This window comes from Rhamphochromis sp. 'chilingali' (assembly GCF_963969265.1).
Source record: "Rhamphochromis sp. 'chilingali' genome assembly, chromosome: 10".
NCBI lineage: Eukaryota > Metazoa > Chordata > Actinopteri > Cichliformes > Cichlidae > Rhamphochromis > Rhamphochromis sp. 'chilingali'.
In genome coordinates, this window is record NC_137937.1 from 21,536,975 (window position 1) to 21,551,574 (window position 14,600).

Consider the following 14,600-nt stretch of genomic DNA (forward strand, 5'->3'; position numbering starts at 1 on the left):
CAGTCCAGTTCTTGCGTAATAAGTCATTACACAAAGACTATTTCGTGTGAAGCTTCAGTGAAAGGTAAATGGATCAACTGAAGGGTCAGATAGATCTCTCGGCTCTCAGGTCTTTGCTCCTGTTTTTTAAGGACATGACTTTCTGCACCACTGTAGATATTTCTGCAGTATAATTGTCCTCCAATTGTTCAGTTTCCTCAAATTTTTTAAGGGCACACTGCACACCATGCTGAGATGTGGCAGTTGTTTTAGATTATAGATCCAAGTTTATACAGATGAGATATTTTTGCAACAGGTTGCTTGTAACAAAGGGCTTAAAGATACAATTTAAAACAGATTCTTTTCGAGGTTGTTTGTTATGTGTAAACACAACGCTGGTTTATTCCTTAAATTAGATGCAGCAAATGTCCAAAGAAAAACGATAGAGTAATAGATGTTCGAAATTCAATGTCCCCACACTTAGTTTATAAAAGAAATGCCATCACAGGTCATTGGAGACATTGTCTTTTCCCTGTGACCCACATAAGTTTCCTGCTTTACTAATTATAGTCATTGTTAAGGGACAAACAGGAAGCATTACATCACAGTCCATTTAACAATCCATTTGGAAAATTGGTTGAAACTGTTTTGCAGTCTTTTTTTTACTATTTATTGACATTTATTATGTCTTTGTGTTATTACTACAGAAATGACAACCTAATGAATCTCTTTCACAAGTTTTGCCTGGACACTGAGAAGTGAAAGACATAACAACGTGGAAATTTTTAAATGAAGTATATATGTATTGTGTAAAACCAGGAAATCATATCAAAAAGTTACTTTGCATGGTTGTGAACCTATTGACAATCACATCACAATAAAAGCTTTTATTATAGTTCCTGCTGGAACTACAGCAGTATAACATTTTTGACATAACAAACATATACGTGAGCTGTGTAAGCATTTACAGTTGGCACAGCTGCTAAAAAAGCAAAATTATGCAGTCTGTTGTGGAAAAACTAAACACGCCTACTGATTCAGCAGTTTGGAGAACCACCTTTAGCAGCAATAACTTGAAGTACTCATTTTCTGTGTCACTTTATTAGCCTCTCACAATGTTGTGGAGGAATTTCAGGCCACACTTTTTTTACAATGTTGCTTTACCTGCTCCTTAATCTCACTACAGAGCACAGTGTCGTTCATTGAGGAAGGTGACACTCATTTATATACATAGCTCTCTTAAAGTCCCAACACAGCATTTAAATCAGATTCTGGGCTGGTCTTTAACTTTTGTTCTTTAACTATTCTTTGGTAGATTTCCTCTGCTTTGGGTCATTGTCCTGTTACATGACCCAATTTTGGTCACACTTTGGCTGTCACCTTATGCAATAGTCTTTATATATGCTTGTATTTTCTTTTATTTCACTGCTTTTCTGTTTCGTAGCACTTTTTGGGTTCCAGCTTGGATGTATGCATATTACCCTACCTTGTCCCCCCCCCCCCCCCCCCCTTTCTTTTCTTTGTGTTTTTCCCCCCATCATATTCAATCAAATCAGCAAAGTTTGTGACTTTTTGGTGAGGGGTAAGGCATGATAAATCTAACCTTCTTTGGACTATAGAAAACAAAATAAAACAAAAGCCCTAACCTTTTTATACATTGAAGTAAAAGTCAGATTTTAGAAAAGTGTATGCCCTGCAGAACCAATAAGAATGTGGGACAGGAGGACAAAGGATAAAAATGCTGTCCAGTCCTGCGTAAAGTGGGACATCCAATCACCCTTGTCCTGCACCACCCTCACACTTGTCTCTCACTCATGACAGTACCAGTTTCTCTCCTGGCGCCCTTTCATGTCCCTTCTCTATATCCACAGAGACACAGTCCAACTCCTTCTGACCTTCTCTGAACTTCTCCATCAACACTATCACAGCTTAAAGTTGAAAAGTAATAATGATAATAATTAGAAAAATAGAGTAATCGCTTATTCAAGTACACCAGTGTGGCTAAGTGATACGTGGTGGCGCTGTAGAGTCAGCATACCCACTATTCAATCCGCGAAGAAAAACACAACGACGGACGTAAAGAAGACAAACCGGAACATAAACAAAGGCTCAGCGTGACTCTGAAAGAGTGAGCCTGTGACACCTGTTGTTTTTTTTCTGGATTAGAGAAATGAAAACTGTCTCTCTGTTAGGGTCTGGTGTGTTGTGATGTGATGTCCGTGTTTGTACCGATCACCAGCTTTGTGCGCATGCGGCTCACATGGATAGGCTCTCTGCTGCTTAGACCCCCTCCCACTGGACTCAGGTGTGTGTTGGCAGCCGGTAAAAAGGACCTGATAGACCTTCCTGTCCTGGTCGAGGATGAGCTCGAAGAGCAGTTTGTGAGAGGATCTGGACCTGGAGGACAGGCGACCAACAAAACCAGCAACTGCGTGGTGCTAAAGCACATCCCCACTGGGATCGTGGTGAAGGTGCTTTTTGTTCACCAATAGTTAATCGTGTAATGGTGTCCAGTACATCTGGAATACCTTTGATATTGTTTGTTGTCTTTTAATCTCCTCTCTAGTGCCACCAGACCAGATCTGTGGACATAAATCGAAAACGTGCCCGAGAGATTATGAGGGAGAAACTCGACGTTGCGTACAAAGGAGAGCTCAGTGAAGTTGTGATGAAGAAGAAGGAGTCTGTGCTCAGGAAGCAAGAAAAGAGGAGGAAGGCCAACGAGAACCTGGAGAGAAAGAGACTGTTGAAAGAAGCGCTGGCTGCAGACTCCAAGCCCGGAAATGACACTGTATGAGTGGTGTGTGTGTGTGTGTGTGTGTGTGTGTGTGTGTGTGTGTGTGTGTGTGTGTGTGTGTGTGTGTGTGTGTGTGTGTGTGTGTGTGGTCGGTGAGGTCAGAGATACTTGAATGATCCTGCACGTTGTGTCTGTAAAGCCTCAGTCTGAAGAAGTGCTGTCAGCTCTAATAACAAGATTTTATTTGTTTAGCTTCAGACAGGCACAGTATCAGTGTGTCACATAAGGATTAAAATAAAGTTATGTGTGATTGGTTGTTTATTCGTGTGAGTCTAAACTTGAGTTAAATAGGGGGGTCTGCTTCGTTTACCTTTAGATTCAAGTAGGATGGCAAAAATTTTGGAAGCCATGGAGCATTCAGCATATTTGAATTTCACAAGAAAAAGCTTAAAAAGAGACGAGTTGATCTGTGGATGTCTTCATGTTGAAACCTAAAGGTGTCACCAGAACACAGTAATATATAAGTGGACCTATTGCAAATGAACATAAAAAACGTTTGCTTCTATTTATACTGATTATAGGATGCTGAAAAATTGCATTGAAATGAATTACAGTTGCTGGACACTTTAAGTACCTTGCTGCTACCCAGTTAGATCCCTTTTTCCCTCCAGAGCTACCTAAATTCTTTTCACATAGATTCAAGATGGTGTCAGAAACATTCCTCTTTGGTCCATACCGGCATAATAGCATTGCACAGATTTGTAGGCTGAATATCCATGATATAAATGTCCTGTTCAATCGCATCCCAAAGGGGCTCTATTGAATTGAGATCTGGTGACTGTGGAGGCAATTTGAGTACTCAAGCAGTTTAAGATGCTTTTGGCTTTATGACATGGTGTGTTATCCATCAGAAAATGGGTGCTCTGTGGTCATAAAGGGATGATCAGCAGCAATACTCAGTTGGTACCAAGGGGCATAAAGTATGCCAAGGAAATACCATAACAAGTGGTTATTGGAGTTACTGTTACCTTCCTATCAGCTCAAAGCAGTCTGGGCTCCCCTGACTTCTATAATCAAGAAGGCATTTTAACCCAGAGAACTGCTGCTCACTGGATATCTTTACTCATTCAGACCACTATCTGAAAACACTAAAGATGGTTGTGTGGGAAAATCCCAGCGGATCAGCAGTTTTTGTTTTTTTTTTTACAATACTCAGACCAGTACGTCTGCATAATTTTTAACAGTACCTCTTACATCCTTTTGCCACTAGATGTCAGTAAAAATCTCTTTCTCTACATTAATAGGATGTTTTATTTAGAAAGTTTTATTTAAAAAGCAAATGTGGGTCTGTGCTCAATTCTAGCCATATCTAAGTAAAAATCATGATCTCTAGCTGTAAGTTATTGTCTTTTATTCTTATCTTTGCGATGTTATATTCCGTTAATATTACTTTTATAAGCTCTTTACAGGTAAACAGGCAAAACAGATTGTTTTGTGTTGCTATTAAAATAATTATCATTAACTGTTATTTAATGCCACTGAGAAAAACTTTTGCAAAGAGACCGATAACACGCAGAGCCGTCAGCTGGGGCCAATCAGAGAGCTGTTTTCAAACCCAAGCCCCTCCCGTCTGTACTTAAGAGCCAATGAGAAGCGGAGTAGTATTTTTAAATCCTCCACGCTCTCTCCGGAGTGATGCGGTCTGATATTTGTCGTTGCAGTGAACTGAGTACAGTAAGGAACCAGAAGACACAGGACTGCATTTAACAGCTCCCACGTCCTCTGTGGATTTTTATTTGTGTACTGACATGGCAAAAGGTAACTGAGACGTGTTGCTGTTTGTGTAGTAGCTGACTGCTAAATGCTAGTTAGCGCAAAAAAAGGGACTAGGTTTGTTAAAATACACGTGGCTGTTTACAAATAAAACTCAGCGGTAGTGTTTTTTTTGTCGTATATGTCAATGAATTGTTAGATAGAAGAGCTCAAATTTATTCATGTCTATGTTTATGCAGGGAAGAAAAATGTGCTGAGAGTCGACAAAAAGCCAGAGAACCCTGCTGAAGATACAGTAACCTCACTGACGGAGACAAAGGAAAACAAGCCAGCAAATAACAAGGTAACAAGGCTCTCCTCAGCTTATGCATCTCCAAAGCAGGAAGCTCACATTTTCTGGTAAACCAATTAGTGTTACTCTTGCAAGGGGTAAATCCTCCGCTTCATGCTGTGAACTAGGGGTTTCAAAAATAAGGGCCCGGAGACCAGAAGCTGCCCGGCAGATATTCCAGTACGGCCCAACTGGACAGGTTGAAAGAAGACCTACATTTTGGACTTTTAACTTTAATGTTATAGGTTTTACAGCTTTAGCTTTACTGATAAACACCTCCCTTCTGAGTATTCATGCTACACCAAAGTAACTAGGTTGATAGTTACAAAATATCTAATCAAAGTGGGCTTAATCTAGCTAGTGGATGTAAAATAAGTATGAGATTCCCTCTAGGTCCTTCATGTCCTTACTCAGAGTCCGGCCACAGTGGACACCTGGTTTCAGTACAGCTATTTGTATGTTATAACTTACTCCTTCTCTGTGTCTGAGTGAATGACCAACAGTAGTACAAGGATTCACTGACCATGTTAATGAATTCTTGTGAGAGAAACTCCGCTTGACACACAAGTAGAGAGGGAGAAAAACTTGAACATTTAATTTGAGCAATTTGAAATTTAGGCCTGTGGCTTGCAAATGGCAGAAAAATATTAATGCCTCATCTTTTTTACAGTTTGCGCACTGTATGGGTCAGGAATGTATGCTCCTAATTTACTTTAGATTGCTGCATCCACATTCCTGTACTTGATTTAAACTGGATATTTGAATCGGTTAAATTGTGAGCAGATTTTCCTGCAAGTCCTGTCAGAAAATCTCAGTTTAGTGTTCCCTTTTATATATGTTATAAAGTATTGAATGAGTGAGAAACAGCTGATTATGGACAGAGTCTTTGTTAGAGTTGCCAGACCAAGCCGTGCAGTTTTTGCAATTTGTTCATGGTTTGTTTTTTTTTGGACTCGGCTGGATTAAAGCGATGGATAAAATCTGTTTTCTGTTCTCAAAGGTGCTGGAAAGCACAGTGCTAAGTGTGCAACATGTCTCTAGATTTAGACAAGTTCCTGAACAGTGATGAAATGCTACACTTTGTTTATTGCATCAGATCACTCTCATACAGCTTTCTCTTTATGACCCATGTTTATAATGATTTTTGTAGGGTTGTAAAGGTAATGTGCAGACAGTTCTCCCAAGTCTACGGACTCCAAGCAAGCCCAGGTCCCCTCTGAGTGACAGTTCAAGCACGCTCATTCAGGAAGGAAATGATTCGGATTCAACTAAACCAGATATGCCAAAACTGAAAAAAGGTAAATTCTTAAATTAAGCACTTACTCTGTTATTTCACTGTTGTCCTTTTAGTTGCTGTTTCATCAGCATTCATGTGAGCTACACAACTTTCCAGGCTACTAGTAGTAGTAGCGCTCACTGACCTGTTCTTCTTAAATATTTGTGGTGTTTTTGTTTCTTCTGTGTTTAAGGCTCATCCAATAAAATGAAAGCTGAGGTATCCAAAGTCCAGAAGGCTGAAATGGCTTGTCATAGTGATGAAACAAGAGAAAAGGCCTCTGAGCAACCTGAGCAACCAAGCTCCACCTCGCATACTGACGTCAGGTCTGCAACAGATGGCAGTGTCCCAAAATCCAAGTCTCGGGGCAGAAATGGACACAAGCTGGGAGCAAAAAAGTGGGTACATGTCACCAACGTGCCAGTCTCATTAAAAACACAGAGGGGGTGGGCACGGACTCTTTCACACTCACTTGCACAAGCATAATGACTTATTACTCTGATGTCTCTTGTTTTCAGGATGGAGAGTAAAGCTCTTCAAAACAGAAAGGTCACTGACTACTTTCCCATCAGGCGCAGTAACAGAAAAACAAATGCAGAGTTAAAGGTCTGTATTGACTAATACTTTTCCAGATTTCTGAAAGGACTTCAAAATTTTTTGGTTGGGTTTTTCTTTTTTTTTTTTTCTTTTTGAAAGCCACTAAATGCTGATCTATGACTCATTAAAGCATAGAGGCACCTAACTCGAGGGATGAACCATGAGTTGTGTCTACACAGTTGGCAAAGAAACAGTTAAATAACACATAATTTATTAGTTTCTTTTAGTTTATTAGTTTCTTTCACTGAAGCCTCATTGGAAATGGTCTCTGTGGAGTGGCTGTCGAGCCATTCTTAAGGGAGGGGGCAAAACTAATAAAACAAAAATGTATATAAAGTTGTCTTGATGTTCTCTTTAATAAAAAAAAAAAAACTAAACTAAATGATCTAATCACTGTTAACAGAGTGAACAACACAAGCACCTCGATGACCTGATAAAGAATGACATTGAAGAAGGAATGGAGGTAATGTTTACATTTGTGCCACTACAAAACTCTGCATGCAGACATGATCCCTGAATGCTGGTTAAGCAACATTTGCTAATCCAGTGTACATTTTCACTGTGAACAGGTCAAAAACATAGACGGCAAGGGGAGAGGGGTATTTGCTGTGAGTGGTTTCAAAAGGGGAGATTTTGTCGTGGAGTATCACGGAGACCTGCTGGACCTGGCTGAAGCTAAAATCAGAGAGGCCCAGTACGCTGAGGATCCTCAAACAGGCTGTTACATGTACTACTTCCAGTATCAATCCAAAACTTACTGGTAAGTCCAAATGGCATTGCTCTGCAAGAGGTCTCACACCCGTGCACACAAACCTTCAAAGTATGTGAGATTAATCTTTAATCATCAGTTTATTCAGTGTTGGCGTCTCACCATAGACCTGTATATATTCACCCTATGACTTTTTTTTTTTTTTTTTTTCCCTCCAAATACTTTCTGTGTCATTTTTGTCTCCCTGGAAATCGAAATTCTAGTTGTACATAGGTTTTATTTTGTTTTGTTTTTTTAGAATCATAAAAGCATGTGTTCTTTAGGATGAGTAATTATTTCTTTAATACAAAAAGCACTGTTATAAAACTTTATTCTAGCTGACATTTTATTATGCGAAAGACATCTCCTAGAATTAAAAACAAAAGTTTAATAGCTGTGATTTTAGTATGGACACCTGTCTTGTGTTGTGACAGTCATGTCTGTGTATCACAGTGTTGATGCCACAAAGGAAACGAGTCGGCTTGGTAGGCTGATCAACCACTGTAAAACTGGAAACTGCCAGACGAGGCTTCACCCCATCGATGGAACGCCTCACCTGATCTTGGTCGCCTCCAGAGACATCAATGCAGGCGAGGAGCTGCTTTACGATTATGGCGATCGGAGTAAAGCCTCAATCCTTGCTCACCCATGGCTCAAACACTGAGACCTTGACTTTTTTTTTTTTTTCTTTTTTTTTTTTTTTTCCCGTTAATATATGAATTTGTCCCGTCTGCTGTCCAGTTTCTTTATGGAAAAAGATGTGATACTTGAAATGTTTTATTTTGTATAGATGCTCAAACTTCAGCTGGTGAAGTATATTTTTTATCAGGATTTTATATCTTTATGAAATGTAGCAGTCATTTTCTTTGAGAAGCAGGTTTGCACTGTGAACGGGGTTTCCTTTAGTAATTGTCATTCTAGCTTTTGTAAATTATTACATGTGCTGTAAATTGAGGAATAAAGCGGTCTTCATTCCTGCCGTGACATGATTGGTGGTGCATTCGATAACTAAATAAGGGACACATCTACTATCCTCCAGGTGGGACAAGACCATATCGTGCATCGGGGGTTTCAAACATAAGGCCAGGAGCCTGAATTGGCCTGGCGAAGACTCCAATGTGACCCATGGGATGGCTTTTTCAAACATTGTGAATTGTTTTTTCTTTTTCTTTTTTTTTTAAACTATATTTTCACAGGTTTTACAGCCTGGGCCATTCACAGCACACCAAAGTAATTAAATTATAGATTTTTATTTATTTATTTTTATAAACACATTTACTTCTTTCAATTTAAGCCCAAAGAGTCATGTTGGCAGATTTCTTTCACTTACTACAGCAGTGTTTCTTCTCCATGAGACCTTCTGTTGAAATTGCAAAGTGACGGTACATTATGAATTGTTCTGTTATAGCCCAGCCACTACTGTGATTACAGTGATGATATTTAACATTTAGAGCCACTTAATTATGGGCTGGTTCCCATATGCAACACATGTCATTCTTGCTTCATTCATACAATGAACACATTGGAGAACAACTCCGCTGAGTCCAGTCTCTAGCCATGCAGTCTAAAGTGCCATTGGTGACCTGTTCCACCTCCTGCGCTACTGTCACCTCAAAATTAAACTCACAACATGATGCAGTGTGGTGCATTTTTATATAAAATCTTAAATGGTAAAAGGCTAAAAGTGTAATTACTGTCATCTTTTATAACTTAAAACAACATGAATACAAATAACTATTTCACCTAATACCTGTATAATAAACACTACATCTGTGCCTCTTCCCTCCTTTTTAATCGCCTAATTCCTACATTTATTTTAGCAATTGAAACATCCGTCAACATAGCGTACTGAAATTGATGTCCAGGTCAGAGGCAGGAGGACGTAGGAGAGGAGGGCACAAAGAAATAAAAGCCCATGTAGAGGGGCTTGTATCCAGCAATGGTCTCCAGCAGATACTGAACTCTAAATACTATGTTGCATGGTCCCTCCATGTTATATGTCCACAAATTCTTTAGTGCAGTTAGGAGATAAAAGCAAAATTTGCTACAAAATTTCTTTAAAACGTACCTGACGAGGCTTTAAGAGTGAAAGTAGGAATATTTCCACACATGCAGCTAGCACTTGAGATTGGGTTAAACAAGTGTGTAGTGTTAAAGCCATTTATCAGTGAGGCTAATTGGGGGGGGGGAAAGGGTTCATTTGTTAGAGAGCAAAAAAATGGGACCCTGCAGCAATGAAAAAGGTCATGTGGTTCGAAGGGTGCAGATTTACTCCGTTCCAGAGTGATGGGCATCTTAGGATAAGAAGAGAGGGGATGATGTGATGTAGCAGTCAAGCCTACAGTACGAGCCTGTGGGAGCAGTGTTACGATGTGGTGGTTGGTGACTAATCTAAATATAGTGACCAGGTTTTTCCATCATTGCATGAACTGAACTGTCAACAAAGCTAAAGACAGTTCAGTGAAATATGAGAGTGGGTTACCTTTTTGTCCCGCCTACCCTTCTTCACACAAAACAGAAGTCAACGAGAGGACTTCAGCAAGAACAAAGCCTTGTAATCTGCTGATTAAAGCCTGTAAATCTATGCTGTAATTTGTGTATTAGCAATATTTTTGGCATCTGGCTAAAATATGATAAAACAAAAGCTTTTTAAATATTCAACTTGAGACAAAACACAAGTACAATCAAATTTATTATTAGATTTTGATTGGGTATTTCACCTTCATTAACAAGATAGAGATGAGTGATGGGAATGTGCCTACATAAAGACCTTATCGTGGCTCATTAAAAAACAAGAAAAAAAAAAAAAGCTGATGTTCAAGTTTATAAATAATTATAAACTTGAACATCTAACATGATCATCACTTGTTAAATAATACTTTCCAGTTTCCTTTCCATATCTTATTTTTACAGAATTAAAAGATGTCTACTCTAAAAACATCTTAGGTTAAAAATTAGTACAAAATATAATGCTTATTAAAACTGACAAATACTTCTTAAAAAGTACAAAAGGAGTTTAATTGTGCCGACAAATCCTGTTTGTCTCCTACATGGTCAGTTCTCCGTGAAAGCTTTTCTTCTCATTTTCGCCTGAATGAAAACCTACAAACAGAAAGGTCAGAGTTAGCTGAAGGAGCGCTGGTGAACATGGAGCACGCAAACAACGCTGCATCACGGGAGGCTGTGATTACTGACGGAAGCATTTTGGCAGAGGCGTACTCTCTCTCTGCGTCTCGTTCACTGCTCAGACAAACATCCTGAGCGTCAGCATGAATTCACCCAGTCACAAGTATATCATTAGGAGACAGGAGACGGGCTGTGAGAACAATCTCCCTGCTAGCTTATTACAGCATCATGTGGTTGCTGCTCAGAATTCTTCTGAATCCTTTCCATTTGAGGTGCACGGCTTAAAACAAGGCCTACTTTTACTTCCTTTTTTCCGCTTTCTTTATATTATTTTTAGTCATCTGTAAATACTTTTGTTGGTAAACCGAGCCAGCTTGTTACTCACAGTTTGCCTATGGTCGTCTTCTCTTCTTTCGTGTCGTTTATCATGGCTGGTCTGTGCTCTGTAGCTGCAGGTGTCTCCACCTGCCATGGTGGAGATGGAGACACCTCCACCATGGCTGGTTCAGCTTGTGGCAGGATCCCACTGCAGGAGAACGGGGATATTTATGATCACTAAGAGTATTTTATAAGACAGGCTAATATTTCATTTTATGAGACATGATCGATCTTGCTGCTTTAAAATGACAACAAATTAAAAAAAACATGATGTGATTGACAATGAAATGTGAGGCTTCTATAATATGCATATATCCTTTTGCATTCATTGGCTAGTTGTGGTTCTTATATTTGTGCACTCAGTGTTATAATTACATAGTCACATTCACTCATTGGCACTTTATTAGGTACACCTGTTCAACTGCTTTTTAACAAAAATATCTAATCAGCCAATCACATGGCAGCAGCACAATAGATTCATGCACGTAGACCTGGTCAAGAGGAGGTGCTGAACTTTAAACCAAACATCAGAATAGAAATGAAAGGTGGTTTAAGTGACTTTGAAAGTAACATGGGGGTCAAACTAGACATGCTAGTCTGAGTATGTCATAAACTGCTGATCTGCTGGGATTTTCCCACGTGACCATCTCTATGGTTTACAGAGGCTAGCCTTATAAAGACCAGCTCAGATCAGAAACTGAGGCTCAAATTCACACGGTCTCACCAAAATTAGACAATAGAAGATTAAAAAAAATGGTGCCTGGTCTGAGGAATCTCGAGTTCTACTGCAATGGCAGGGTCAGAATTTGCCATAAAACAAGATGAAAACACAGCTCAATTCGCCTTGTTTGAATGGTTCAGGCATGTGGTGGTGGTCATGGTATACTGATGCAGAGGATATTTTCTTGACACACTTTGGGCTTCTTTGTACCAACTGAGCATCGTAAAAACCATCTACCTGATCTTTATAACTACTGTGTACTCATCCTCAGATGGCCGCTTCCATAACAGGCCGTGTCACAAAGCTCAGAGCATGACAGTGAGTTCAGCTCAAATGGCAACCACAGTCACCAAATCTAACAGCCTCTAACAGCCCACAAGTCTGCAGCAATGGTGTGATGCTGTCATGTCAACATCAAAATCTGAGGAATGTTTCCAGCTCCTTGCTGAATCTGTGCCACAATGAATTAAAGGTTTGAAGGCAAAAGGTGGTCCAACCTACTAGCAAGTTGTACCTAATAGAGTGGCTGATCATTTTATGCATTTCCCCATGGACTCAGTGTAATTCTAGTTGAAACTGATATGAGATTCAAGCCAGTCTGACATAGCATTATACAGCAGCCCATCAATAAATCCTCTTACAAGCGCACAGTCTTCAGGTGTATTGACACTGAGCAGGTGCATTAGCTACATGTTTCTGATATAAATAAAGATTTATCATTATTTTATGTACTCTTAGAAGCCAGAGTGAACTTTACATTTCACACCGGTTACCTCTTGTACAGCTGAAGCTCCTCCTGGGCCACCATGAGCTGAGCCTTCAGCTGGTTCCTCTCTTGCAGCACCTCCTTCAGCTCCTGCATAGTGAATCGGGGTCTGTTAGGGTCTGTCAGGTCCACCACCAGCTGGTTCGGTCCCGAAGTCTGCTGTGATTAAAAAAACAAAAAGCCATATTTAAAGGTCTACTTCTATCTGACAAGAGCCTGAACTATAGAGCGTCAAACTCACCGCGCCAGGCCTGGAGGAGCCCTCCTTGATGATCCTATCCAGTTCGCTCTTGAGGTTGTCCCGCTCCATTTTCAGCTCCTCCAGAGACAAGTTGTACTTGTTGACCAAAGTCTCAAACATTTCCAACACACGGACTATCCTAAACTGTAGGTCTGACACTTCTTCGCCAGTGCTGCTGATTTTTAACAGATCTCTTCCGATTACGTACGAGATATCATACACATCTTCCACAGTGAGCTCGAAAGCGTCCTTCTCGAAAGCCCGAGCTGGTGACGATTCCTCACCAAACTCCATGACTCAGCGGGACGGCCGAAATAAACTCGACTTTTTTCCCCCCGGATGCCACTCATAAGTCCTTAAACCCCACTCTTTCTCACTCTTTCTCGACTTCGGCTCGTACAGAGCGAAGGTGGCTAACTTTGGAGAAGCAGCACTTCCCCCATCACTCACGCACCAATGGCGTGACTCGTCGGACAGCAGAGGAGGGCAAAGTATCCTAGCGACAGGTGAGTACAAAGATCGTGTACAAGTCAAGAGCGCTCACTCGGCTCTGGCTATCCGCCAGATCACAGATCGTCGGTTTGTAAGGAAAATAAAGCAGTTTGTGAGTGAGACATCACTCTTCATATAGTCTCTCTGAACTTCTCTCAATCAAATCAGTTGAGAAAACACGTGATTTCATGTATTTTGTTTTAGTGGCTCTGGTTAGCTGACTAACTACAGTAAAACAAAAGGTTTGGGAGAAAAATATCCTAAATCTTTAAGATTGAAATTTGATGACTTTTCCGAAAATGACACAAAATAAACAAAAAATTTTTTCTTACATTTTATACTGTTGTTCAGTACAAGTTTTTGTACATTAAGGCTGTTCCGGATAAAATTTAACCCACATCTGTGCTCCAGTGGGTCATATCTGGGAAAATAGTTGTTTCAGGAATTCAGAAACTGTACATCTCCGATCTTTGTGTACTTTTTGTGGGGTAGCTTAATCTAGCATATAAACTGAATAAAAATATCATGGTATTGTGTAATTCAACTGTATGTCTTTCAGAAATCTTTAGCAATTTGAAGTTTTATTTATGTGTGCTCAATTATGGGACTTTGCAGGATTACTGACCTTTTTTTAATTTAAATTTTAACTACCAAGTAAACTGAAAAATTTTGATTATCTGATATATGAAGCTAAAATATCTCAGCTGTCATTACAAATGTTCAAATTTTGGACCATGAAATTTTTATGCAAATTAAAGATGGCTGAGCAGAAGGCTTGGTTGATTTGAGAGCAATGGCCCTTTTAGTATTTTTATGATACAGAAGTAAGGACAGTGCTTAACAGTTGTAATAGTTATACATAGTTAATGGTTTGTAATGCCCATAAAATGCACTTCCACTGCTCTGTGAATCATTAATTCAGCATTAATGTGTCTGGATATGTTTTTAATGGTCAAATGGTATTCTATGCATAACAACAGGAGCTCTTTTCCCTAGTTATTCCTTTTTCAGTTTTGCTTTCTTTCTGCTTGCTAATTTTGCAAAATTAATGAAGATATATTTTTAAAAAGAGCAAAATATTGACTGTGTTTCATTGTAACACCAAAAAAATTCAAAAGTTTAAAAATAAAACTTTATTACTTTATTTCAAACAAACATTATTTTCCCTGTGCATCCTGGCACATACCAGTAGTTATGATAGTATTTATAGAGTATTCATTAGTGATGGAATATACTTCTCCTGGAGATTAAGACTTGCCAGTGTACACCACGATGTTTGGTGCCAGGCTGTAGTGATTAGCACAAGCGCACTCTCTTCATGATGAGCTCATAGAATAAAGGCACTTCAACTTTCATGATCATGTGCTTACTTTGCTATCAGATGCATCTCAACATGAACCAAACAAGACATTCAGTTTATAGGCTCAACAAATAC

The 14,600-nt window shown here is 39.5% G+C and overlaps 3 protein-coding genes across 4 annotated transcripts; 2 read left to right on the forward strand and 1 right to left on the reverse strand.

Moving 5' to 3' along the window:
* The first annotated feature begins 2,039 nt into the window (after positions 1 to 2,039).
* Positions 2,040 to 3,037, forward strand: mtrfr (mitochondrial translation release factor in rescue). The gene is made up of 2 exons (XM_080894514.1): positions 2,040 to 2,450; positions 2,546 to 3,037. The coding sequence occupies exons 1-2, from the start codon at positions 2,193 to 2,195 to the stop codon at positions 2,774 to 2,776; spliced, it is 489 nt and encodes a 162-aa protein (XP_080750640.1). The 5' UTR covers positions 2,040 to 2,192; the 3' UTR covers positions 2,777 to 3,037.
* Positions 3,038 to 4,377: 1,340 nt separating this feature from the next.
* Positions 4,378 to 10,287, forward strand: kmt5ab (lysine methyltransferase 5Ab). Its single transcript, XM_080894511.1, has 8 exons — positions 4,378 to 4,534; positions 4,729 to 4,832; positions 5,971 to 6,118; positions 6,290 to 6,494; positions 6,615 to 6,702; positions 7,097 to 7,156; positions 7,263 to 7,453; positions 7,895 to 10,287. Exons 1-8 carry the CDS (start codon positions 4,525 to 4,527, stop codon positions 8,103 to 8,105), a joined length of 1,017 nt encoding a protein of 338 aa, XP_080750637.1. The 5' UTR covers positions 4,378 to 4,524; the 3' UTR covers positions 8,106 to 10,287.
* Positions 10,116 to 13,130, reverse strand: rilpl2 (Rab interacting lysosomal protein-like 2). Of its 2 annotated transcripts, none has more exons than XM_080894513.1 (4): positions 12,674 to 13,130; positions 12,440 to 12,588; positions 10,953 to 11,093; positions 10,116 to 10,543 (listed from the first exon to the last, which is right to left on the reverse strand). In XM_080894513.1, exons 1-4 carry the CDS (start codon positions 12,965 to 12,967, stop codon positions 10,522 to 10,524), a joined length of 606 nt encoding a protein of 201 aa, XP_080750639.1. In that variant the 5' UTR covers positions 12,968 to 13,130; the 3' UTR covers positions 10,116 to 10,521. The 2 variants fall into 2 exon arrangements, with proteins under 2 accessions (XP_080750639.1, XP_080750638.1); XM_080894512.1 differs by having other exon boundaries at positions 12,440 to 12,591; positions 12,674 to 13,129.
* Positions 13,131 to 14,600: the final 1,470 nt, after the last annotated feature.